The following is a 26,199-nucleotide window of genomic DNA, read 5'->3' as shown; positions in this document are numbered from 1 at the left end:
TTTGTTGAATGAATAACTTTAAAGCTGAGATGTCTCAACCTTTTTACTGCCTTCAGTCCATGAACCTTTCTCTTTTCAGAACACAAGCATTAAAATCACGATGAATGGTCATATTTCCAGTCATCCCAGTGGTTTTGGAATGAATCCATCTCAAATGAAGTAAGTTGGAAATTTTATATTTAATTTCTTGCTTATTTTAATTTGTTTTGGTGGTTTTAATTGTTTTATATTTTAAGCAAAAAGATCTGTTTCACTTATTTATGTAGTTCATTCCTCAATAAATAATTTCTTTGTAACACTAAGATATGTTAATGTTAAAAGTTTACTGTGTCTCAAAAGAAAAAAGATGGTTAAGTAATCAACCCCAATGACAGTGATCTAATTGAAGACGTTTTGTTCTGGTAATTTATGTATTAATGGTTTCATAGTTGAATATGTACTTTATTTCATAGCTTTTACTTTCTCTGGAGCATTCAATTTTTGTTATTTGTAAAATATTTGCACTTGAGGAAAGTTAAATGTCATCTAGTCCAGTCTCTCAAGATATTTTCCATTGTGTAAAATAAAAAAAAGGCCAGTTCCTGTGGCTTTAGATATAATTTGAAATCAGTACACTGACTTAAGTGGCCATTGCCTTTTATACTGTGGTTAATATTGTTGTTATTTTATATTGGTCATTCTGATTTAGAGTTCACTGTCTTTCATAGCTCGGTTATTCACATTTTTCAGGGCTAGCCTGTTCACATGGCTTCACCTTATCTTTTTACAAAGATGATTGCCAATACATTTAGTGCTGGTCAGTAAGAGACACCAGGGGAGTATGTCAGGTGTCATCTTTATCTTGTCCATCAGTTTATTCAAGTCAGAAAGTTTTACCACAGCTTTATTTTTTCCTTTTTCTTATAATAAATATCCATTTAATCATGAATTTACTATAATTTCTTCTATTAAGGAATTCTTATTTCTATCCCAAACTGTTCCTTCTCTTCTAACTTTATTTGTGGGCTTTATCTCCTGCTTGAATTTTTACAGCCCCTTTCCATCTGGTTTTGTTCAGTTGCTAAGTCATGTCTGACTCTTGATGACCCCATGGACTGCAGCACACCAGGCCTCCCTGTCCTTCACAATCTCCCAGAGTTTGCTCAAATCCATATCCGTTGTATCAGTGATGCTATCCAACCATCTCATCCTCTGCCACACTCCTCCTCTTGCCTTCAGTCTTTCCATCTGGTTACCTTGCCATTAATTCCTGGATTATCTTTCTTAAAAAGTAGTTTGGATCATGTTTCCGCCCTCTATAAAGAGAATAGAAATTTAATTCTTAAGCTCTCTATTTGCCTTCCTTGCTTCTTGAGCCATTCATCTCTGTACATCCCATTAGATGCTTATTCCTTCAGCAGCCATGCTGTTCTTGAGCAAGATCTACATGCTTTTTCCTCACTTAATTCTTACCTGCTTCTGGAGCTGCCTTCCATTCTTTTAGATTCTGCTTAAATGCTAGTCAAGTCTTCTTGAGCATACTTACAGAAACTTAGTATTTTTTTGATGTTTTATCTATTAGTTTTACCCAGATATCACATTCTATAGTAACCATTTTACTTGTTGTATTAACAATACACTCCCTACCCCCACGTTTGTTGTTTAGTTGCTAAGTCCTGTCTGACTCTTTTGTGACCCCATGGACTGCAGCCCACCAGGATCTTCTGTCCATGGGATTCTCCAGGCAAGAATGTTAGAGTGGGTTACCATTTCCTTCTCCTAAGGATCTTCCCAACACAGGGATCGAACCTTTGTCTTCTGCATTGGCAGGCAGATTCTTTACCACTGAGCCACCAGGGAAGCTACCCACCTTACTCCTCATTTTTCTAGATTTTCAGTTCAGTTCAGTTGCTCAGTTGTGTCTGACTCTTTGCAACCCATGGACTGCAACATTCCAGACCTCCCTGTCCATCACCAACTCCTGGAGTTTACTCAAACTCATGTCCATTGAGCTGGTGATGCCATCCAACCATCTCATCCTCTGTCATCCCCTTCTCCTCTTGCCCTCCATCTTTCCTAACATCAGGGTCTTTTCAGATGAGTCAGTTCTTCGCATGAGGTAGCAAAAGTATTGGAATTTCAGCTTTAACATCAGTCCTTCCAATAAATATTCAGGACGGATTTCCTTTGGGATTGACTGGTTGGATCTCCTTGCAGTCCAAGGGACTCTCAAGAGTCTTCTTCAACACCACAGTTCAGAAGCATCAGTTCTTCAGTGCTCAGCTTTCTTTACAGTCCAACTCTCATATCCATACATGACTACTGGAAAAACCATAGCTTTGACTAGATGGACCTTTGTTGTTAAAGTGATGTCTCTGCTTTTTAATATGCTGTCTAGGTTGGTCATAACTTTCCTTCCAAGGAGCAAGCGTCTTTTAATTTCATGGCTGCACTCACCATCTGCAGTGATTTTTGAGCCTGAAAAAATAAAGTCTGTCACTGTTTCCCCATCTATTTGCCATGAAGTGATGGGACAAGATGCCATGATCTTAGTTTTCTGAATATTGAGTTTCTAGATTTTAGGGCTTAATAAATGTTTACTGAGTAAATTTTAAAAATATAAATAATGTTTACTTCACATAACAGTAAATTGGAAGTAGGGTATAGCTAGTCAGATTTAATGATAAAGTGTTATTTTTGTTAACTTCTCTTTAAGCATTTGTGAAAACAATAGTGTCTATTTTGCTATAGTTTGAATGACTGAGAACTTTTTATAATTGGATCACTCAAAACTCAATTTAGTATGGTAAACTTAAATTTTTCTAAGCTAGCTTCAACCTTATTGAATCTCCATGGCTGTTTTTTTTTTTTTTTTTTTTTTTTTTTGAGTCTGTATTGAATTTGTTACAATACTGCTTGTTTTTATGTTTTGGTCTTTTTTTGTTGTTCACAAGGTATGTGGGATCTTAGCTCCTCTACCAGGGATCAAACCTGTACCCTGTGCATTTTGAACACAAATTCTTAACCACTGGACCACCAGGGCAAGTCCCTTGGCTGTGGTTCTGACTTGGCATTCGAGAGAATCTGTGTTGGGTCAGGATCCGATAGTCTATTTCTAGACATAACCAGCTGTATAAACTCTACATACTTTTCTAAAAACACATGGTGATTGTGGCACACTGGAATTTGCATTTGTAGTTGGGACTTTTTATTGCTTCGTTTGGACTTTAACTCATCACACTTACCTTTTTTTATTTTTTTATTACAGTGGCTACGGATCATCAGCCACCTTTTCCATGGACAGAGATCACAGTTCACGAACAAGTGCAAAGGCTCTCTATGGTATGTTCGTATATTTAATGGGGGTATAAATACATTTCTGACTACTTTTGCAAATGACATGTTTAAAGCCACAGTTTGAACCTATGACTTGTTTATATTATTGGGAATGAAGTAGAGATAAATGCATAAGGATTATTCTAAAAATAATTTTTGTGGAATCTACCAAAGCCATAATGTCTACGGGCTGTCATACAATTTAGAACTACAGATGAAATGTATTCAGTGCTTTCTATGGAGACCTAAGTACCTTAGGTAGATTTCCCCATCTAATGATGTGTGATGTGTTTGTTGATCTTCATGATATTCTGTTGATCATGGGCTGACAGCGGGACTTCTTCCTTACAGCTCTTGAACTTCTGGGGTAGCATTACAGTTTAACCAATAGCCCTTATGTAATTTCTTAGTGATCTTTCTCAAACTTCCATTGTCTTCCTTCTGTTGTCCCAGCTATAAATACTGTTTTTTTTAAACTTCAAATATAAAATAGAATTCAATATGACAAAGAAGTTGAGGACTCCTGAAACATATCACATGTGTTTAGAAAGACATTTGCTTTTATGGGATCTGTGTGGCCTTTTGTTACTGTTTACCCATAGAGAATGAGATTAGTACTGGGGTGAAGAGCAAAGACTCTGGAGCCAGCCATCCTGGTTGAAATCCAGTTCTACCATTTATTAGATGAGTGATCCTGAACAAATTACTTTACCTGTGTGTCCCTCATTTTGCTTATCTGTATAATGGAAATATCTCATAGGCTTGATATAAGAATTTAGTGAGCTACTACATGTGAAATGCTTAGTACAGTGCCTGGCAAGCAGAAAACGCTGTATATATTTGCTATCGTTGTTATCAACTGTAGGAACCAATAGCATTTTCTCAAGTTGAAATTCTTTTCTTTTTACATCATTCAGAGCTACAGAATTTTGGCTGTGGTAAAAATGACTCATTCCAAGATTTTGTGATTCTTTCTCTTCCTGTATATCCAGTGACTAGACTTTAGAACTCAAATGACACATCCATAAAATGGATTTTATATCATATACATTTTCCTATGACCTTGTCAATCTGATTAGCTTTGGTTTCGGTTCTCTTGAGTACAATATTGTGACATTCTTACCATGCCCTAGTCATTATGAGTTGTAGATCTAGAGAATATATTCAACAAATATTTATTTTGTGATTAATATGTGCCCAGAACAGGGCCAGTAATATATGTGCCCCAAACAGGGCCAATGATAAGGTCCCTTGACTTTATGAAACTTGCACTCTAGAGCATGACTTAAAGAAACTGAAAAGGGAAAAACTTTTTTCTTTTTTGCAAAAATAATTCCTTCAGTCTTTCATTTTAAGACAGATACTTACTTGTTTCTGTGTGCCTGGCTGTGATCTTCACAGTCTTTACATGTCATTTGATTCATTTCAAAGGTGAATAAGAGATGGTCATTGGTTGGGCACTGTTTTGGTGAGGTAGACCTGTGCATGTGACGTTATAAAGTGCTGAATAAGCTCGGATGGCAACGAGGTACAGATGGTGGTGCAGTGGGGTCAGCTCTTCTATGTGAGTGGGGTGAGCAGGAGGAATTTCATGGAGAGGTTAAACTCTGAAATTCTCCAGGCATTTGTGGGGCTAGAGGGTGCCTTAAACAGTTGTATTAACCCTTTTAAAAATAGACCCTAAGCTCCATGAATGTGGGCCACCTTTGCCTTCTTTGCTTAAGGATTCCCTAAATTTAGCTCAGTGGCTAATGTATAACTTATGCTCAGTTAACACCTGTAGAATAAATATAGTGCATCAATGAGTAGTAAACAGTTGAATACTAACTGGAGGGTTCAAGGTGGTACATCAGGAAAGAAGATCAGAAAACAAACATAGACCACATTAGAAAAAAACAATGCACTGGCATCTGGACATTGTTTAAAAGGAATGACTGGTCAATGAAGTGCTTTAATGGAGGTGGGGGTGGGGGGGAGAATAATAGGTCCTATTTATCTTGAATCACTCTGGTAGCAGGTGAGGATGGATTCAATGTATATGGATAGGAATAGATGAATCAGAGACCTAAATAATGTAGATAAGTCAGATATATAAATAATAACCCAAAGATTTTTGTTAAGGAGAAACAGTATTAAGCTTTTCACAAATACTATAGATTCAAAGGTCTATTTTCAGAGAGCTAAGACAGGAAAATCACTGCACATGGTGACTGCAGCCATGAGATTAAAAGACGCTTACTCCTTGGAAGGAAAGTTATGACCAACATAGACAGCATATTAAAAAGCAGAGACATTACTTTGTCAACAGAGGTCCGTCTAGTCGAAGCTATTGTTTTTCCAGTAGTCATGTATGGATGTGAGTTGGACTATAAAGAAAGCTGAGTGCTGAAAAGTTGATGCTTTTGAACTGTGGTGTTGGAGAAGACTCTTGAGAGTCCGTTGGACTGCAAGGAGATCCAACCAGTCCATCCTAAAGGAGATCAGTCCTGGGTTTTACACAGGATTGATGTTGAAGCTGAAATGCCAATACTTTGGCCACCTGATGTGAAGAGCTGACTCATATGAAGACACCCTGATGTTGGGAAAGATTGAGGGAAGGAGGAAAAGGGGACAACAGAGGATGAGATGGTTGGATGGCATCACCGACTCAATGGACATGGGTTTGGGTAGACTCCAGGAGTTGGTGATGGACAGGGAGTGGTTCATGGGGTTGCAATGAGTCAGACACGACTGAGCAACTGAACTTAACTGAAGACAGGAATAAGGAATAAAAATTAAGACTCACTTTCAAATGTTAATATTTTTGTATTGCAAGCAATTTCATGAAATCATTGCTCCAAGGATTGAATCTTTAGCTTTTTTTTAATTTGTTTTTTTTTCATTCAAGGATAATTGCTTTACAGAATTTTATTGTTTTCTGTCAAACCTCAACATGAATCAGCCATAGGTGTACATATGTCCCTTTTGATCTTCCCTCCCATCTCCCTCCCCATCCCACCCCTTTAGGTTGATACACACCCCTGTTTGAGTTTCCTGAGCCATACAGCAAATTCCCGTTAGCTATCTATTTTACATATGGTAATGTAAGTTTTCCATTGTTACTCTTTCCATACATACTCTTTCTTACCCTCTCCTCCCCTCTCCCCATGTTCATATGTCTATTCTCTATTTCATTTTCTCCATTGCTGCCCTGTAAATAAGTTCTTCAGTACCATTCTTCTTCTTCAGTACCATTCTTTTCTGATTTGAAAAGACCTTTGGGAAAGATTGGGGGCAGGAGGAGAAGGGGACGACAGAGGATGAGATGGTTGGTTGGCATCACCGACTCAATGGACATGGATTTGAGTGGACTCTGGGAGTTGGTGATGGACAGGGAGGCCTGGCATGCTGTAGTTCATGGGGTCACAAAGAGTGGGACATGACTGAGCAATTGAACTGAATCTTTCTTCTGGATTCTGTATATATGTGTTAGAATATGATATTTATCTTTCTGACTCGCTTCACTCGTATAGTAAGTTCTAGGTTCATCCACCTCATCAGAACTGTCTCAAATGCATTCCTTTTTATGGCTGAGTAATATTCCATTGTGTATATGTACCACAACTTCTTTATCCATTTATCTGTCAATGGACGTCTAGGTTGCTTCCATGTTCTAGCTATTGTAGATAGTGCTGCAGTGAACAATGGGATACATGGGTTTCTCTCAATTTTGGTTTCCTCAGGGTATATGCCTAGGAGTGGGATTGCTGGGTCATATGGTGATTTTATCCCTAGTTTTTTAAGGAATCTCCATACATCTTCCATAGTGGCTGTATCAATTTACATTCCCACCAACAGTGCAAGAGTATTCCTTTTTCTCTACACCCTCTCCAGCATTTATTGTTTGTAGATTTTTTTTTTTTTGGCATAATACAAGAACCATTTATTATTTCTCACGAGTCTAGGAGTCACAACTCTGGTGACCTGGGCTGAGCTTGGTTTATCTTATCTGGGCTCACTGATGTGATGGCCATTCTGACCAGTGTGAGGTGGTATCTCATTGTAGTTTTGATTTGTATTTCTCTAATAAGGAGCGATATTGAACATCTTTTCATGTGTTTTTTAGCCATCTGTATGCCTTCTTTGGAGAAATATCTGTTTAGATCTTCTTCCCACTTTTTGATTGGGCTGTTTTTCTGTCATTGACTTGTATGAGCTGCTTCTATATTTTGGAATTAATCCTTTATTAGTTGTTTCATTTTCTGTTCATTTCTCCCATTCTGAGGATTGTCTTGCTTATAGTTTCCTTTGCTGTGCAAAAGCTTTTAAGTTTAATCAGGTCCCACTTGTCTACTTTTGCTTTTATTTCCATTACTCTAGGAGGTGGGTCATAGAGAATCTTGCTTTGATTTATGTCATCGAGTATTCTGCCTATGTTTTCCTCTAAGAGTTTTATGGTTTCTGGTCTTACATTTAGGTCTTTAATCCAGTTTGAGTTTATCTTTGTGTTTGATGTTAGGAGGTGTTCTAATTTCATTCTTTTACATGTTGCTGTCCAGTTTTTCCCAGCACCATTTATTGAAGAGGCTGTCTTTGCCCCATTGTATATTCTTGCCTCCTTTGTAAAAATAAGGTGCCCATAGGTGCATGGGTTTATTTCTGGACTTTCTATCTTGTACCATTGGTCTGTGTTTCTGTTTTTGTACCAGTACCATACTGTCATGATGACTGTAGCTTTGCAGTATAATCTGAAGTCAGGAGGGTTGATTCTTCCAGCTCTGTTCTTCTTTCTCAAGACTGATTTGGCTATTTGGGACCTTTTGTGTTTCCATATGAATTGTGAAATATTTTGCTCTAGTTCTGTGAACAATGCCATTGGTAATTTGATAGGGATCATATTGAATCTGTAGATTGCGTTTGGTAGTATGGTCATTTTCACGATATTGAGTCTTCCTACCTAGGAACTGAATCTTTAGCTTTTAAGTAGTAAATTTTTATTCCCCCCTTTTTACATATAAAGCAAACCGGTGCTCCTTTCTAAGGTGAGGTAATTTGTCAAAATAACATAAATTTAAAAATCTTGACTGTAAGGAAAAAAAGTAACAGTTAATTTGGGGTAGTGTGACAAAAATGAGCAGCATATAGGTAAACAGAAGACATAAATAGAGTGATGGAAACAGGCAAATGCAAGAGGCAATCATCAGGAAGAAAGAAGACTCAGCAGTGTGTTAGGCTTAGATGTCAGAGGGTTTTAAATTTCTTGAAGTTGCAGGTAACATTTCACTCCTCCTTGTAGCTAATACTCAGCTTTCCCTCTCAGCACACTGTCCACAAAGACACACATGTCCATTATGCCTTCTCTCTGACAGGTTCCCAGTAAATGCAGTGAGTGAATGGGATGAATGGTTACATGGATGAATGGCAGCATAGAAACATGTCCAGGTTTTGAACAAACCTCCTCTAGTTTATTCAACTGGAATAAAATTCCAGTGGAAGCTCTAACTATATTTAGTTAATTTTAGGACTGTTTAGCCTCCCAAACTGCATAGTTTTAACTTTTCTTTTGTAATTAACATGCTGGTAAAGGAGAGATTTGTAATGTCATTTATTGTGTCACAGTGTATACCTTTAAGATTTATCCTCTCTGATGATTAAACCAGTTGAATAAATCTTTCAAGAATTCACTCGCCTTCATGGGTGGCACATGGGTTCCTCTGGGATGTGTGGGCATTATTTAGCATGATGCAACATGAGTTTCACGGTAATGACCACTGTTTTTTATGTACCGAGCACAGGCTACACAGCCTGTGTCAGGAGTTTCATGCAGCTTGGTCTTTTTTATGAGAACACTTTTCAGTCTGACACCATAATGCACCGTTATGACTGCTTCAGTATCTCTCTCAGAGAGGCAGTGCGTGGGTTTGGGGGGCCACGTGATCCATGGCTGAATCATAGCACTTCTACCAAAAGGGCCGCCGTTTTGAGCAAATGATTTAATCTGTTGGTCCCAGTTCCCTCAACTGCAAAATAGAAATGATGATAATAGTGCTTCATATACATATAATATTGTGTATATGAAAAAATAGAAGTAGTGAACCCATCATAGTAGTGAGGAAGGGTATAGGACGGTAACTTTTAGTCATGGGTTCTCAGATGCATCAAATTTAATATTTTACTGTTAACTCCAAATGATGTCATACATCTCATCTCAGTGATACTTTGCCAGGAATAAGAGGTAATCTTCATCATATATTTTAAAGTTTGCATCCCAGCTATCACTAGAAATATTTTTTCATAAGTCCTATGAATGTGAACTGCACAATTATGATAATAAATTTGCTTTCTTCTAGCTATATTCTTTAATTTATTCGAGGAAAATGGTTAAGTTGTGCGGCAGTTTTAATCACCCTAAACTGTCATTTATTCATTATTATACAAGAAATTTTAAAGCCAGCATGTGAGAGGCTCTGCATCAATAAAGTTCCTGACAACATAAGTAGGAAATACATATTAATTTCTCTCTTCTACAGTTTCTTTCTTTTCTTATCTCACGGTGGTAACATTTCATTTGGCTGCCATTATCAGGGAATTGAAAATTTTATGTATTTTTTTTCCAGCTAGCCTGCTTGTCAAAGTCTTTTTTTAAGGGAAATGCTTGTAAAAAGCCTTAGACATTCCCTTCTGTTGGGGCGTGGCTCCTGTAACCCTTTGTCCATGACTCAGAGGGTCAGTGGCGCATACTCCAGCGTGTGTACTGTGAGACGCTCAGAGACTGCATTCCTTACCTTTGTTGCTGTTATTGTTGTTTAGCTGCTAAGTCCTGTCAAACTCTTTGCGACCCCATGGACTGTAGCCTGCCAGGCTTCTCTGTCCATGGGATTCTCCAGGCAAGAATACTGGAGTGGGTTGCCATTTCCTCCTCCAGGGTATCTTCCTGACCCAGGGATGAAACTCATGTCTCCTGCATTGGCAGGTGGATTCTTTACCACTGAACCACCAGGGAAGCCCATTCCTTAACTTTACACCAAATTATACGGGATCTTTTCCCTTAGGAGTATTTGAAGCTGTTGTATATTCCTGTGTGGCTAGGTCCCAAGCATTTTTAATAAAGTCAGGTGAACTGTCCTTTGTTGGTAACGTGCCTGCTTCTAGCTTTGCTTTTGATATATGTAGGCTAAGAAACTAATAGGAAATCTTGTGAGTATTACACATAGGTTGTAAGTAGGGAATAGAGGCATTAAAATGTGCAAATATTAACATTAGATATTGTGACATCTCTGTCTCCCACTCAGAGGGCTTATTTTATTTAAGTGTGGGTTCTTTGCTGTGTTCTGAACAGTTGAACTTCCTCGAAAAGTGACTTTCCTTTAAATGAGCTAAGTTTGGAATATGAAAACTTGGCATAACTAATCAGCTGTTTAAAGTCCTCCTGTCACCAGAAAAATATGTTTCACAGAATTACCAGTTAGTAATACTTTATTGTCATGACCTACATTTATTATATTGTTGGGCGGTGATGGAGTAAAAGATAAATATGACAGGCAGTCTCTCACGTTTCATTTTACTTGAAGTTTGAATACTGTTGTGATGTTAACATGTGCAAAGGTGTATTTGTTTTTCTCTTGCTTTTCTTTTTTGTTTTTATGGAGGTACTGGTAAAGTGAGCATCAGTAATCTGTTATCTGTATGCTTCATTTCTGTATAACTGACTGTAAACTTTGCTGTATTTTTACACAGTGCTCAACTCATGTACTCAAATATACCACTTTTCTTTTTTTTTTTTTTTTGCTTGTGCTGTGTTGTTTTATTTTATTGACATAAGGTAGGGTAGAAGGTCATCTCCCCACTACCATGGAGGAAGGTGATGTGAATTCTAGTGATCAGCCATAATTGCACTGTCTCTTTAGTCTCTTTGCTTCTGGGTATGGCATTGAGGCTAGGTAGCCCCAAGACCCCAATGACACTATCCTGGTGAGGGAATGGGTATAGCACACGCATCTGCTAGACAGATAACAGACAATCAGCTCCTTGCTGCGCCTGCCAGTACTGGAATTGACTTCCATGGGCAGGAATCTGGGATGGAGCAATACCTCTCCTCATGAAACATAGTGTCTTGGAAACCAGTGTTTCATATATTTGTCCATTTTTTTTTTTTTTACATTTTTTTTTCTAATTTTATTTTATTTTTAAACTTTACATAATTGTATTAGCTTTGCCAAACATCAAAATGAATCCGCCACAGGTACACACGTGTTCCCCATCCTGAACCCTCCCCCCTCCTCCCTCCCCATACCATCCCTCCGGGTCGTCCCAGTGCACCAGCCCCAAGCATCCAGCATCGTGCATCAAACCTGGACTGGCAACTCGCTTCTTACATGATATTTTACATGTTTCAATGCCATTCTCCCAAATCTTCCCATCCTCTCCCTCTCCCACAGAGTCCACAAGACTGTTCTATACATCAGTGTCTCTTTTGCTGTCTCGTACACCGGGTTATTGCTACCATCTCTCCAAATTCCATATATATGCGTTAGTACACTGTATTTATGTTTTTCCTTCTGGCTTACCTCACTCTGCATAATAGGCTCCAGTCTCATCCACCTCATCAGAACTGCTTCAAATGCATTCTTTTTAATGGCTGAGTAATACTCCACTGTGTATATGCACCACAGCTCTCCCATCCATCCATCTGCCGATGGACATCTAGGTTGCTTCCATGTCCTGGCTACTACAAACAGTATACCACTTTTCTTAATAGATATTGACCCACATATTTTCCGTTTTGTTCTTATCTTTCTTTTTCTTTCAGTTCTTAGTTTGGAATTATTAGTCTCTTTAATTGTCCCATTTGAAGTCTAGGAGAGGTCTTATAAATTCAGGTGGCACCAAAGGATTAAAACCCACTTCTCTTCTTTCCATCCTCATTGTTGACAAGGTGTAATTTAGTTGAAAAAAATACATAGTTTAAGAAAAAACATTTTTAAAAACTGTAAATAAAAGGCTCTTGACTATATATTACCAGGAGGTTGGGCAGTGTTAGAGTCAACATCCAGCTTCATAGAGTATGTCAAAGTGCATGAGACTCAAAAAGACAATTTAGGAATTTTTCTATGTTATTTGAAAATTTTAAAGCTTTTTTTTCTCCTTTGAGGGATGAGCTGTTTTAACAACTTGTTGCACCAGGCAATAAAATGAATTCTTAAATAATGTGGTTTTGTAAAAATGACCTTGTTTGTTTTCTAAAAGTGATCTTGGTGCACTGGGACGACCCAGAGGGATAGTTTGGGGAGGGAGGAGGGAGAGGGGTTCAGGATGGGGAACACGTGTATACCTGTGGCAGATTCATGTTGATGTATGCCAAAACCAATACAATATTGTAAAGTAATTAACCTCCAATTAAAATAAATAAATTTATATTAAAAAAAGACTGATTTGTCGATCTTGCTTATAGTTGCCTACATCATGAGAGCTTGTAATTATTACTCACTACTTCTTACTGATTCCCGCTAAGCCACCTCTCCTGTACAGAAATTAAACACTAAAACAATGGGAAAGGAGTTCTCATTTCCTATGGCTGAAAGTTTCTATAAGTGTAAAGTAGTATGAACAATAACCCATTGTTTTACTTAGAGGAGTACTTGGCAGCTACTTTTATGTTCGGCTTCCCTGGTGGTTCAGCTAGTAAAGAATCCACCTGCAATGCAGGAGACCTGGGTTTGATCCCTAGGTTGGGAAGATTCCCTGGAGAAGGGAAAGGCTACCTACTCCAGTATTCTGGCCTAGAGAATTCCACGGAGTATATAGTCCATGGGGTCGCAGAGAGTCGGGTTGCAGAGAGTCGGACACGACTGAGTGAGTTTCACTTTCACGTTACACTTTTTCTTTTTAATAACCCATTTCTTACTTTCTGAGCGGCACTTTGTTTTCAGAGAAAGAGAAAATAACAATTTGTTTTCAGAGAAAGAGAAAATAACAGTTTTCTGAATATTAGCTGTTTCAAATCTTGCCATCTTATGTGTAAACAGCAATATAGGCAAACGAGAATTAGGTGTAAATGCTGAGACCTGAGTACTGTTATAGTGGTCATTGTACTCATTGAAGAGTTAAGTGAAACCTATTTTTTTTTTAAATTAAGACATTTTGGAGGTCAGTTTTAGGTTTACAGCAAAATTGAGGAGTACCAAGATTTTCCATAAACCCCCACAGCCTAGCCTCCTCCACTCAGCAGCCACCTTCAGAGGAATACACCTGTTAGATTTGATGAACCTATAGTGATACATGATAATCATCCAAAGTTCACTGAAACCTAAGTTTAACTACCTGGTCCAGAAGTGAAATAGCAGTTTTCATGGCACTGTATCAGCTCAATAACACTAAAATAATGCATAAAGAATTTCCATCTTTGCTAACTGAAGCCACCTAATTCCATCCTTTGGGTTTGTATATTCTGGCCCATGGAATAAAGCCATTACGAAAAACAGCGAAGCACCATCAGTGGCACTACAATCAAGTAGAGTTTGTTCCTAACTCTAATTGTATCAGAGAGAGAGACTGTTTGACCATGACTTACACTGTTAATTTGGAAAGAAAAAAACTTCACCTTAGGAGGTGGTAGTTGAGTTGGCCTTTGTACTGATTTTGGAATAGTAGTTTCCAACCTTGGAATTAGAATGAAAAAAATTAGAATTTCCTGGAGAGCTTTTACAAAGCCCAATACTCAGACTGCATCCTAGACCAACTACATTAGAATCCTGGGCTGTGCAGTGTGGGTGGGGGAGGGCATGCAGTGTTTTTTAAAGTTCCTTTTCTAATGTGCAGCCGAGGTTGAGAACCATTTCTTAGAGAAAGTGATGAACCTCAGTAGAGACTTTATCTTAAGTATCATGGTGACTTTATTGAGGCTTTCCATATTGTTTTAGAGCTGTGGGTGAGATATTTCAGGCTTAGGAGCATAATTACTATTTACAGCTGTACTTGAGAGTACATATGGTTTTCTTAAAAAATAAATGTTACTCTAATTGCCTTTTAGGAGCTTTATTTCAAAATTTCCTATTAAAATGTTCATAGTAACTTTTATCATTGCCTTAAATCACTGAAACTACTAATTTGTAAATCCATTTTATGGCATTTACACGTTTTTAGGATTTTTAAAAGGTGATTTCTTGTAACACATACATATTATTTATTGTATAACACTGGAGAGAAAGAGCTTAGGAATTCCTACAATGGATCCTTAATTTAGAATATTAGGAATGGTACCTTATCTTTCAGTTAGCATCACACTGTTTATGAATGCTATCAAACAGTGTTTTCTACTTCTGTAAAGTATTTTTCTGTAGGATTGAGAAACTATGTGTAGGGAAATTTGGGGGAACAAAGTTTTATTGTTTTGTAATGAGAATATTTAATTACAAAACATCTAATAGTTTTTATCTCCAATTGTGTTTGCCATTCACTTAACTGAAAAACTCAGTCAAGCATTTGAACATCCCAGGGTCGCCATATCGATATTGGAGACCATGGCAACCGCTGCCATTTCTTTTATGGTCCTGAGGCCAGACAAAAGGAAACAGAACCGCCCTCGTGTTCTGAGTTGGGCATGGAGAATTGTGTTAGAATATGATGAACCGGTGATTCTGAAATACTGGTTCTTTCTAAAAGTGTTTTTCTCAGACGTGTCCCTGAATTAAATATTGACTTTTTAAGAGTTATCATGGGTTAAGAGTTATCATCAAGTATCCATTTGTTCATATTTCTCATTGATTAAACCTTGGCTAATAATCAGAAAAATTATGGTTGTTCACTCTTAAAAAGGTGTAAATTAAGGTTTATGTTTTGTCATACTGGAATAGAAAATTTAAGGTGAAATCAGATGTTTCTTTTCGGTGACATTGTTTTGGTAGGACCAGATGGATCATACTTCTTCAGATCATCGTCCAAACAAAAAAAGAAAGGTAGCAGATGGTGAATGTTATAGTGTGCCCATTTTTAGTAAATAACTTTCATGCTGCAAAAGCAAAATCAGAATGTATTGGAATAATATCAGAGTGATTTAATAAAAGGCATTTATATTCTCACCTAAGCTTTAAGAAAAATGTAAATGAAAAGTTGTAACTTTCATGGGTATTGTGAAACCGAAAGTTATCGTTTTAAAAAATCCTATGTATTAACTTTCTGAGTTAGTATTTTTGTACTTACTTTGCTTTTATGTTCAGCAGAACTTTTCAATTTCTGCTGTAGCAAAATCAGAAAATTTCTATATTACCTGAAACAAACACGTTTACATTTGGATAAAAACATGGTTATTAGGAAAGCTAAGGTGTGTTTATATGAGAGAGGTAGAGACAGAGGCAGAAAGAGAATAAATGTTAGTGCTGTAGGAATCATGAAACGTGAGCTTATTTAACCCTCGTATTTACAATAAGGGTGCTGAAATGCAGAGTTTTGCCAAGATCAGTCTCCTCCTTAGTGACAAGAGACAAAGGTGATAATCCAAACTTTCCTGCTTCCCACTTAGAGTTTTTTTCACCACAGGAAAAAAAAATCAGGCAACCCCAAATTTACAAATGATCAAGTTGCTTGATTAGAAAGCAACAAGTACAAAATATTGGCGTCACATATTTTATTTTGGTTTTGCAGCATTTTGCAAAAGAAAAACAGGTTGCTTTTTGCTTTTTATTTAGTTGGTGCAGTAACTTTCTACCTAACTTTCTTATTTTTTTCTAACAGCTTATACCTACAGTTCTGAGTATCACATTTGTGTTCTGTAGATGTGTGAATATTAGAGTTAAATGGCATTGAGTGTGATTGAATCATGTTTTGAATCTCCTCTAACCTGCTCCCTAGTGTGGATATGGTGAAACGTGTGCCTTGCAGTGTCTATTATTTTAATAATGTAGTCTAACTCATATAATACAGTATCCATGACCATATTTGCAGTTCCATTTTGTTCTCAGTGCATTAAAAGATGAAATTTACAAGCCAGATTTTTCTCTTTTGTGGTCAAGAGGATGTCCCTGATTAATAACATCTTTAGATGAAATAACTTTTTTCCTTACACATGAATAATCTTGTTAACTTTTGGGATTATGATCATTTATGTTGGTCAGATCATTTTTACATTTCATGTAAGCTTTTCCATGACTTTTTCTTTGAATATGAATAATGAGTATTTTCAGATAACCACACAATGGTGACTTGTCAACTACTGTACTTATATATGAGATAGACTAGTTTTAGAGATGGCCATGAGACACTGCTATATGAAGTTCAGCCTATTCATGGGTAAATAACAACTTTTTAAACTTCTTTTCCAGAACAAAGGAAGAATTATGCACGGGACAGTGTCAGCAGCGTGTCAGATATATCCCAATACCGTGTTGAAGTAAGATACTTTGATGTTTGCTACAATGTAGAATGAAGCTTGAGGCACATAAAAATTGATAGTAAAATCAGAACGATGTTTTATTTCATGTCTATGATGTTGTAAATTGGGTTGAAATTTTTCTTTTAGATTTTCTAAAAACAGATGTTAAATATAAAAGTATCTAGTTAATCTGTTTTCATGGAGAATAAATTAAAATAACTACTCATTTATCATTATCAGCCTTTTTTTGGTTAAAAACAGAACAAAGACTTCTATTTTATATTATGGACTCTTCTTGAAATAAACCTTGATGGTTTTGTCTAAAGTTATTGCAAGTTCTGTTTAAACAGTGCTCTCTTTTTTTAAAATTTTCCCTCTATTGCTGTCTTTTAAGATACTTGCTCTTAATTGCAATCTATTTGAGTGAACTTTGCTTATTATAATAGAAAATATTGAATTAGGGAATAATTTTTAAATTGCTCCTGTTTTTAGATTTCTATTTCCTCAAGCATGCTTAATGAAATTTAAAGTTTTGTTTCAGTAGAGTGAAAAGTTTGACACTTGTTGCAAACTAGAATTGCTGTTGCTGCTCTCAACTACCAGTATCTATAGTTTTCAGGCTTGTTTGTAGACTGTTGTTCTGTTGTTCAACATCTAAATAACCAATATGTAATAAAATGGATTAAATAAAGAGCATGTTATTTAAGCTCTTTAAAGTTTGTTTTTCTCATGTTTGTCTAGTTCAACAAGGCTCAGTATTACACAGATTTAGATATTTTATGATTCAAGGCATCATTTCCTCTATTCATCAAAAGTCTGTTTTGACTTTATTATCCCAGCAAGGTTCCCATGAAGTTCTAAAGTACTTTATATTGGGTTGGTGAAAATGTTCGTTCGGGTTTTCACATAAGAGGTGTGAAAATCCTGAATGAGCTTTTTGACCAACCCGATCTTTGTCTTTCCCCTCTACTGCTGCTACTGCTACTGCTAAGTCACTTCAGTCATGTCCAACTCTGTGCGACCCCATAGACGGCAGCCCAGCAGGCTCCCCCGTCCCTGGGATTCTCCAGGCAAGAACACTGGAGTGGGTTGCCATTTCCTTCTCCAATGCATGAAAGTGAAAAGTGAAAGGGAAGTTGCTCTGTCGTGTCCGACTCTTAGCGACCCCATGGACTGCAGCCTACCAGGCTCCTCCATCCATGGGATTTTCCAGGCAAGAGTACTGGAGTGGGGTGCCATTGCCTTTTCCTCCCCTTTACTAGCTGACTTCAGTTAGGTTCACTTTACAATTTTGGGGGGAAAATGTTTACTAAGAGACTATGTGTGATATGTTTTTTCTTTCTCAATCATAAGCACTTGACCACCTTTGTTCTGGATCGGAAAGATGCTATGATAACTGTTGATGATGGAATAAGGAAGCTGAAATTGCTCGATGCTAAGGGCAAAGTATGGACTCAAGATATGATTCTTCAGGTGGATGAGAAAGCTGTGAGCCTGATCGATTTAGAATCAAAGGCAAGTTTGAAAAACATATGCTATTTTATTTTCAAGAAAGTCTAAAAATATTTATGTTCACGTTAGGTCAGATTGTTTGAAAATGGGTAAATATTTGGCACCATAAAATACTCTTGTCAGTGAATTTGAAGAAAAAATGTCCTTCTCCATATACTTTAGGGATGCAAAATCATGTTTTTAAACTAGATATAGAAGGATACAATGTTTCTTTAACCATATATGATGAGGTGGAAGAAGTGAGGAAAAAATACATAGCACTAAACTAAAGCCCCTATAGGGCACTATTCTTTAAGACATACGTTAATTATATGCTAGGCCAAGCCATATCCAAGTGTTGTGGTTTGAACCCCAGTGAGTGAATTGGGGTGAAGGAGTTGGTGTGTATGTGCCTCAGCTTCCACCAGATCAATACCGGGTACCTTTCTTTCACACAGGTAGTCAGGTAAGATGCTGGATCTCTTAAAAGAGGCCTTTTCTGAGCCCCATCACCTAGTAGACATTTGAGTTGCTAAGATAAAGAAAATAACTTTTGTAATCATGTTAAGGTATTCTGATAGGAGTAGGGTGTAAAATCTGCCCTTTCTTTCATCTCATCCATTGCATTCTGTGAGAGAATAACACCCGGGAGCTTCTTTAATCCTCCTAGTTTCAAGTAGTTATAGAGAAGGGATATTATTTAATTTATTTTGAAAGAAAATTGTTATCTCCCTGGTGTGGCCTAGAAATTACATTCTGTTTTAATGGAATGTGCATTTTTTGTTTCACCTTTCTGGGTCCCAAGGAATGAGGGCTTAGAATCAATTTATGATATGATGTCTGTGTATATGTGCTATCTATAATAAAAGTTATTGTTTTTTTTTTATGTTCCAGTTATCAGGGATATTGGATTTTGTTTACTTATAAAAAGCCACCATTTCTCCCATCAATTACATCATGACAGTGCTTGCTATTTGTGTAAGGCCATTCATGTTAGGATAACCACCTTAAATGTATCTCATTAACAAAGAATTTGTTATTATTATGAACAGAAAATTAATTTGTTAAAAAAAAAGAAAATTAATTTGTTTCAGAAGTAATTATTTGATCTATCAGGGTCTTATTGGCATGCCTTTTTATTGGTTAGAAACTATTCAATTTCATATGACCAAATAGCTTAATCATTTCAAAGAATGTATTTTTTAGCAAGATTCTTCTAACCCTGATGTTTGACATTTTTGGCTGGAAAAACTTACATAGTGAATTTTTCCATCTCAGAGATTCACTGAAATAAAAAGTGTACAAATGATGTATTATTCTTAGCTTAACATTTGTGATTACTAAAGATAAAAACTGAGAGTTTGACTATAATATTCAAGTAAAAACAAAACATAGCAAAACCTTGATATTATAGAGCCACAGGGAAAAGAATACCAGGTAAGATGGATAATAACTTTGGAAAGAGGCCTTTTTTTTTCTCTTAAAGGCATCCTCTCTTTCCCATAATCTTAGGAAATCAGTACTGATAATTTCAGGTTTCTGTTTATTAAGAACAGAACCACATCCCTTTATTAAATATTTCCATCTTTTTCGCTCTTTCTCTCACTCCTCCTCTAGCCCAGGGTGGTGTCTTTTCTGTCTCCTTGTACCTACTCATCCTCCATATTTTCTGTGTTTACTGCTGTTCATTGTCAATGTGGTTTGCATACTTTTAAAAATTATTGGTATGATGCCTAGAGCTCTTTGTGGAGCAGATTTTATATATCCAATGAAAAGTAAGGCAAGTTGTATTTTTGCTTTTTAGAATGAATTGGAGAATTTTCCTTTGAACACCATTCAGCATTGCCAAGCTGTGATGCACTCCTGTAGCTATGATTCGATTCTTGCCCTGGTGTGCAAAGAGCCAACCCAGAGCAAGCCAGACCTTCATCTTTTCCAGTGTGATGAGATTAAGGTAAAAGACTGGTGAATTTTCTCTCCCTTTAAGCAGACGTTCTAGCTTTGATTACCTCCTTCAATCATATGGCTGCTGCTGCTGCTGCTAGGTCGCTTCAGTTGTGTCCGACTCTGTGCGACCCCATAGACGGCAGCCCACCAGGCTCCCCTGTCCCTGGGATTCTCCAGGCAAGAACACTGGAGTGGGTTGCCATTTCCTTCTCCAATGAATGAAAGTGAAAAAATAAAGTGAAGTCGCTCAGTCGTGTCTGACTCCTAGCGATCCCATGGACGGCAGCCTACCAGGCCCCTCCGTCCATGGGATTTTCCAGGCGTGAGTATTGGAGTGGGGTGCCATTGCCTTCTCCAAATCACATGGCTACTAGGTACTAGATTTTTAGTTTCTTACAGTTTTGTAAGGAAAACACCTCAGTATCTTCCCTAGGATGTTTAGGCTAAGTAAATAAAGAGAAGATTGAGTGTTATTTAAAAAATAAGATGCATTCTGTTTATTTAAAAACTGTGCAGATAATACATTAAATTCTTCACTGAGGGACTTGGACTGATAATTAAAGATTGATTCTTCAAAAATCATGCTTCACAGACAATAACCATGTCATCTGTTTTATTCTGTTTTATGCTGGCACCAATCACATAGCATGGGTTATTGCAATGAAACATTTGGACGTTTTCCATGGTACTGATTTAAGGGTTACTGTTCAATTATGTGACTTGAATAATTGCTCAAGTTATGTAATCCCCAGGTCATAATGTGAAAAGAGATGAGCATAGTTACTATACTGGTAATAATACGCCATATCCTGAAGATTTATATTTCAAAGTACACTGTAATTTTCAAATGATTGTAATTTGTGATGCTTTATTGGACATTAGAATTTATCTGCAACCTTGAATCTTTATTTCATGAGTTGATTTCTCTAAAAGGGAAATCATTTTTAATTGAGTTGATTTTTACTTTGCCAAGAACAGTGATTTACCACTTGATTGTGTGTAATATATACACACAATATATTCTTTTTCTTATAAAGAAATGTTGGGAGATTAGCATAAAGTGTCATTTGATCTTTTCTGTAATTCTTTGACATTAAAATATGATAGGTAAATTAAGATTGACTATAAATAGTATATTTTATAATTTTCTTTTTATTTCAATTTATGTCATAAATGACTTTCTGAAAAATTTATTTAAATAAATGACTTTCTTACTTGGAAAGAATTGTGGCAATAGATAATTTGTATGTTCATTCGACTTCTCATATGTTTCCTTTGTAAAGTCATAAAACGCATTAAGAATTTTTTTTGCAAGGTTAGATTTGTTACATCAGTAAGGATTAAGATGGATATTTTACTCTGAAAACAGTGAAATTTAATTCAAACATTTTAAACACAGAGAGCTATGCTTAAAGACATTTTAAATCTGCTATATGTCTCAGTGCTCGAAAATCTCTCCCTGTTATGGACTGAGTGAAGTTTCTGGATTCCAGTTTTGAGGATAAAGGGCTTGCTTTATTTGTTGGGGCATGATGATATTGATGGGTCCAAAACAGATTTACTGAATGCTGTTTTGTCCTGCTTAAAAGCTCAAGTACCACCACACAGCCCTATGCATGTACTCACTGGTGCCATATTCCACATTTGGGATGGATTTTTTCCCTTGCCCCATTAGAAATATAAATGCAATGATATATGTAGTTTCTTACAACTTCCCTTTTGAGTTTTAACCTTTCTTTATCATGGAACTTTATACAATGCTCCTGCCCACCTCAGTGTAAATTTTTTCTTGGAAATATGATAGCCAACTCCACACCCTACCCATAGGAAATTCAGGACTCCTAGACATTCTTCCTGAAACTAGAACGTTCTTACCCAAGTGAAGCTGGACTAGGACACATTAACATTCTCGTTTAATAGTTCTGTGACCTAGGCCAAATCATCATATGAGTATTCCTCAGTTCTACTAATTATAAAACAAGAAAAGATTATATGATCTTTAAGTGTCGCCTCACTGCTAAAATTTTATGATTACCTGTGCCTATGGTAAAGAATATAATATATAACTATGTGTGTATGTGTGTATATGGGAGCATTCCTGGTGGCCCCACAGTAAAAGAATCCTCCTGCCAACATAGGAGATGCAGGTTTGATCCCTGGGTCAGGAAGATCCCCTGGAGAAGGAAATGGCAAGCCACTCCAGTATTCTTGCCTGGGAAATGCCATGGACAGAGGAGCCTGGCAGCCTGCAGTCTGTGAGGTTGTAAAGAGCCGCATATGACTTAGCAACTAAATAACAATGTGTGTGTGAGTGTGTGTGTGTGTGTGTGTGTATTTGGGGAAAACATACATAATTACAGAGAACAAGCAGACATAAAATAGGAGATGAATATATCCCAGCAAGAATGTGATATACAGTAATAATCACTGGCTATAAGTGAAGTCGCTCAGTCATGTCCGACTCTTTGTGAGTATTGGAGTGGGTTGCCATTGCCTTCTCCAGGGGATCTTCCAGACCTAGGATTGAATCCAGGTCTCCCGCATTGTTGGCACACGCTTTACCCTCTGAGCCACCAGGGAAGTCCTATAAATAAACCTCAGAACCAAACAAACTTCTTAGCTGCTAATCTCACATTGGTTCCCAAGAAAACCATATCAGACAAATGCTCTTGTTGGAAGAGTATCAGAAACATCATTCCTTTGGAGAAAGCTAAATTTTATTAACCTAAAGTGACAGAATAAAAGGGTTATCACAAGGGTTACAGCCAAGTGTTGGGGTTCACCTAGTGATGACAGGGCTGTCTTAAACTGAGGGAGTGGCTCTGCTGGAACTGAGTTATGTATGTCCACGGTTAATGGGTGCCCCGTGGATGGTGAGAATGGGGGAGGGGAGGGATGCTGCTGTGTATGCTGGTACTTACGGTTCCTCCACCTCTTCCCAGGCAGAGGTATTAACCCAGTTACATTTTCAGCATGTGATTATACTTTCAACATATGCAAATCCTTTTTCTCTTTGCTTTTATGCAAGTGTAGCTTTTTTTTTTTTTTTAATTAAAGGAGTCTGGATGAAATAATCTTTAAAAATTCCTTCCATTTTCGAATCCTTTCATTACAGAGTTCACTGAAAAAAACAAGTGTCATGTTTCAAAAGCAGATTTTTTTTTAAAAAGTCACTTTTCTTTTGCATCAAGACATTTATTGATTTGGACAGTGCGCATAATCCCTCTTTCTGTTTTAACCTACATACCAAGATAAAGAAATCCGTAACCTCCCAGGTAACTTGTCTTTTGTTGCAGGCAAATCTAATTAGTGAAGATGTTGAGAGCGCGATCAGTGACAGCAAAGGAGGGAAGCAGAAGAGGCGGCTTGATGTCTTAAGGTAAAAGCATTAAAAGAAGTTAAGGGCTAGAATTGGTTTTTATTTGAGTCATTTTTTTTTCTTTAAAAATTAAAATATTTTCAGCAAAGGTATGTTATCATGTTTTACAGATTACAGTCTGTAATCTCAGCTCATTTGCTTTCCAAGGGTTGTTGGTGTGTGTGTGTGTGTGTGTGTGTGTGTGTGTGCGCGCGCGCGCGCGCATGGCTTTTCTCCCCATAATTCTGGTATTTCTCTGGTGTGGCTTCTCCCACTTCTGTTGTCCTAGAGACTCATGAACAAAAGAGTGGCATTTTAAGGGAAGATAGCCTAACGGAATATAAATAGATATTAGGACTCTAGTTTTGTTAACACTCTTTGCTAATCATAGGAGACCCAGAAAAATACATTAAACGTGGTTTTCAGCTGAACTGAAAATGTTCTATACTTTTCATATACATTTATAAATATACATAATATGGAATGGTTAAGAAATCCTTGTTTTTCTACCCCAAGGCATACTTCTAGAGGTTAAAGAACTAATACATAAAACTGAGAGAACTGATGTGTTATAGAAATAGAGATGGTAAAAATTCAGTTTGTTTTCATCTGTTTTCAGGATGATTTCCAAAGCAGACCCTGGTATACCACCTCCACCCAAAGCTCCTGCCCCCGTGCCCCCTGGCACTGTGACCCAGGTGGACGTTAGGAGTCGAGTGGCAGCCTGGTCCGCGTTGGCAGCTGACCAAGCAGACTGTGAGTACTTCCAGGGATTGGTACTTATTGAACATTTACTTTGAGTTGTGACCCAGTTCTTGCTTTCAGCCTCTGATGCTGATTTCTAAGCTGAAACTTGAAGTTGGTTTTGTAAAAATAGATCTTAGGTAAAGAAAAGTTAAACCTTGAGCTTTATAAGATTATTGTCTCTAAGAGTTAAGACCAGTCTTAATAAATCTAGTGTTAGAGTCTTTTCTTTTTAAAGCACTCAAAGAGGGAGTTTGACTCAACTAACAATTAAAAGAATGATAATAGAATATTTTAATATACTTAATATTATAAAATATATTTAAATATAATATATTACACTTAATATAATATTTTAATATAAAGTAAATATTTTAATATTTTATATAATTTAGATCAATATTTTTTAATGATAATACTTCAAAGTTCTTTCCACTACTGTTATCTTACCACTGTCCTCTCTTGGACAAACTGTTCATGTTTACAAGGGCAGGATGTCAGGACAGGGGATAGGGAGGTGGAAAAGGGCTAAATTGCATTCACCATCATGTAAATTTACCTAATGGGTCCCATGTCTATAACCGTACCAAAGAACATACTGTAATATATGTCAGAATGTTTCACTATGTTTGAAATTTGTATAACTGGAAAATGCCTTAACATATGCTTGGTCCAATCTCTTGATTTTAAGGGTAAATAAATTGTGATCTGGTGAGTCTGAATTTGATGGAGACCATAGTGTCAATTCTTTTACCTCCTAGTTCAGTGTGACTACTTAAATCACTTACTCTTTACCTAGTAAAGCATCATTCATGAGAATATCTAGCAGTGTAGTTAAACTACAAAACTTAATTTACAAAATGAGTGATACTGGACTGTCCTTTGAGTCTGGTGAACCAAAATTTAGGCTCTGGGGTAAGCCCGGGATATACCTGTGGGACCTTAAAAGTTATGCCTCACTTGCAGAGTGGAAATGAGTTAAACTCATATGTTTCTGTGAATCTGAAAGGGAATAATGCATATGATAGTACCTGGAACAGAATAGTAGGTAGTCATTTTTGCCAAATTGAGTTCATTTTTATCAATCACTTTCCATATTATTTAAATTCTTGTGTCCTTAAAGCTATTTTCAGTTTACATATAAGCCCAGCTACCAAACAGATGAAAGAAAGAAATCTTTGAAGCATCCATTTTTCAAAAATAAAGTAGCATAATTATTAGTTATTATAACTTTATAACACTTTATATACATTTCCACTTTGTATTTAAAATGCTAAGTGGAATTTTATAGTGTTTTCTATTTCTTGTGTACTTACAGTAATCTTGCTATTGTTACTCTTTTGGTAGAGGAGATGTGGATTTTATTTTGAGAAAGGTCAAAATGGTCTTCCTTGAAGTTGAGGAAGGATAAGACATCTTAAGTTTTTTAGATATTCTGAATAAACCTATAAGAACATCTATCAAACCTATAATTTACAAGAAAAATCTATTCCCAGGGATTTCTGAGCCCTCATTGTGTGTGTTAGTTACTCAGTCATGTCCGACTCTGTGACCCCATGGACTGTAGCTCACCAGGCTCCTCTATCTATGGGATTCTCCAGGTAAGAATACTGGAGCGGGTTGCCATTCCCTTCTCCAGGGGATCTTCCTAACCCAGGGATCGAATCCCAGTCTCCTGCACTGCAGGCAGACTCTACAGTCTGAGTCACCAGTGAAGTCCCTCATTAGATGTTGTCTAAAGTACTCTGTACAGTCTTATCTATTAAGTTACAGTTAGATAAGCTTTTCAGAACTTCTAGTTTACTACTAGGTCAAACAGAACACACTGCTTACCATATGAAGTTCTGCCTGGATCCAGGCCACTTTGTAGTTGAAAGCCCTCTAAGAAGAGTATCTCTCTGCTCGCCTGAAGGCTCCAGCTGACTTCGGTTGGATGATTTCTTCTTCGGATCCTTGACATAGCTCTTGGGCCTTCCCAGGTGGTGCAGTGGTAAAGAAT

The 26,199-nt window shown here is 37.0% G+C and overlaps 1 protein-coding gene across 7 annotated transcripts in view; it reads left to right on the top strand.

The window, feature by feature from the left end:
• EPS8 (epidermal growth factor receptor pathway substrate 8) overlaps positions 1-26,199 on the top strand; it is a 197,366-nt gene that overhangs the window by 120,600 nt on the left and 50,567 nt on the right. For 4 of the 7 annotated variants that reach the window (XM_027541429.1, XM_027541433.1, XM_027541431.1 and 1 more), the window contains 7 exons: positions 80-159; positions 3,248-3,321; positions 16,611-16,678; positions 18,014-18,175; positions 19,956-20,105; positions 23,395-23,477; positions 24,076-24,212. In XM_027541429.1, coding sequence (XP_027397230.1) covers positions 101-159; positions 3,248-3,321; positions 16,611-16,678; positions 18,014-18,175; positions 19,956-20,105; positions 23,395-23,477; positions 24,076-24,212 — 733 coding nt within the window. In that variant the 5' untranslated portion in view covers positions 80-100. Of the gene's footprint in view, positions 1-79; positions 160-3,247; positions 3,322-15,197; positions 15,249-16,610; positions 16,679-18,013; positions 18,176-19,955; positions 20,106-23,394; positions 23,478-24,075; positions 24,213-26,199 lie in introns of all 7 variants that reach the window. The other 3 variants (XM_027541426.1, XM_027541427.1, XM_027541428.1) reach the window with 1 other exon arrangement.

This window comes from Bos indicus x Bos taurus, chromosome 5, assembly GCF_003369695.1.
Source record: "Bos indicus x Bos taurus breed Angus x Brahman F1 hybrid chromosome 5, Bos_hybrid_MaternalHap_v2.0, whole genome shotgun sequence".
NCBI classification, from domain to species: domain Eukaryota; kingdom Metazoa; phylum Chordata; class Mammalia; order Artiodactyla; family Bovidae; genus Bos; species Bos indicus x Bos taurus.
Note: the sequence above shows the minus strand (reverse complement) of the source record. Positions and strands in the feature narration are given on the sequence as shown.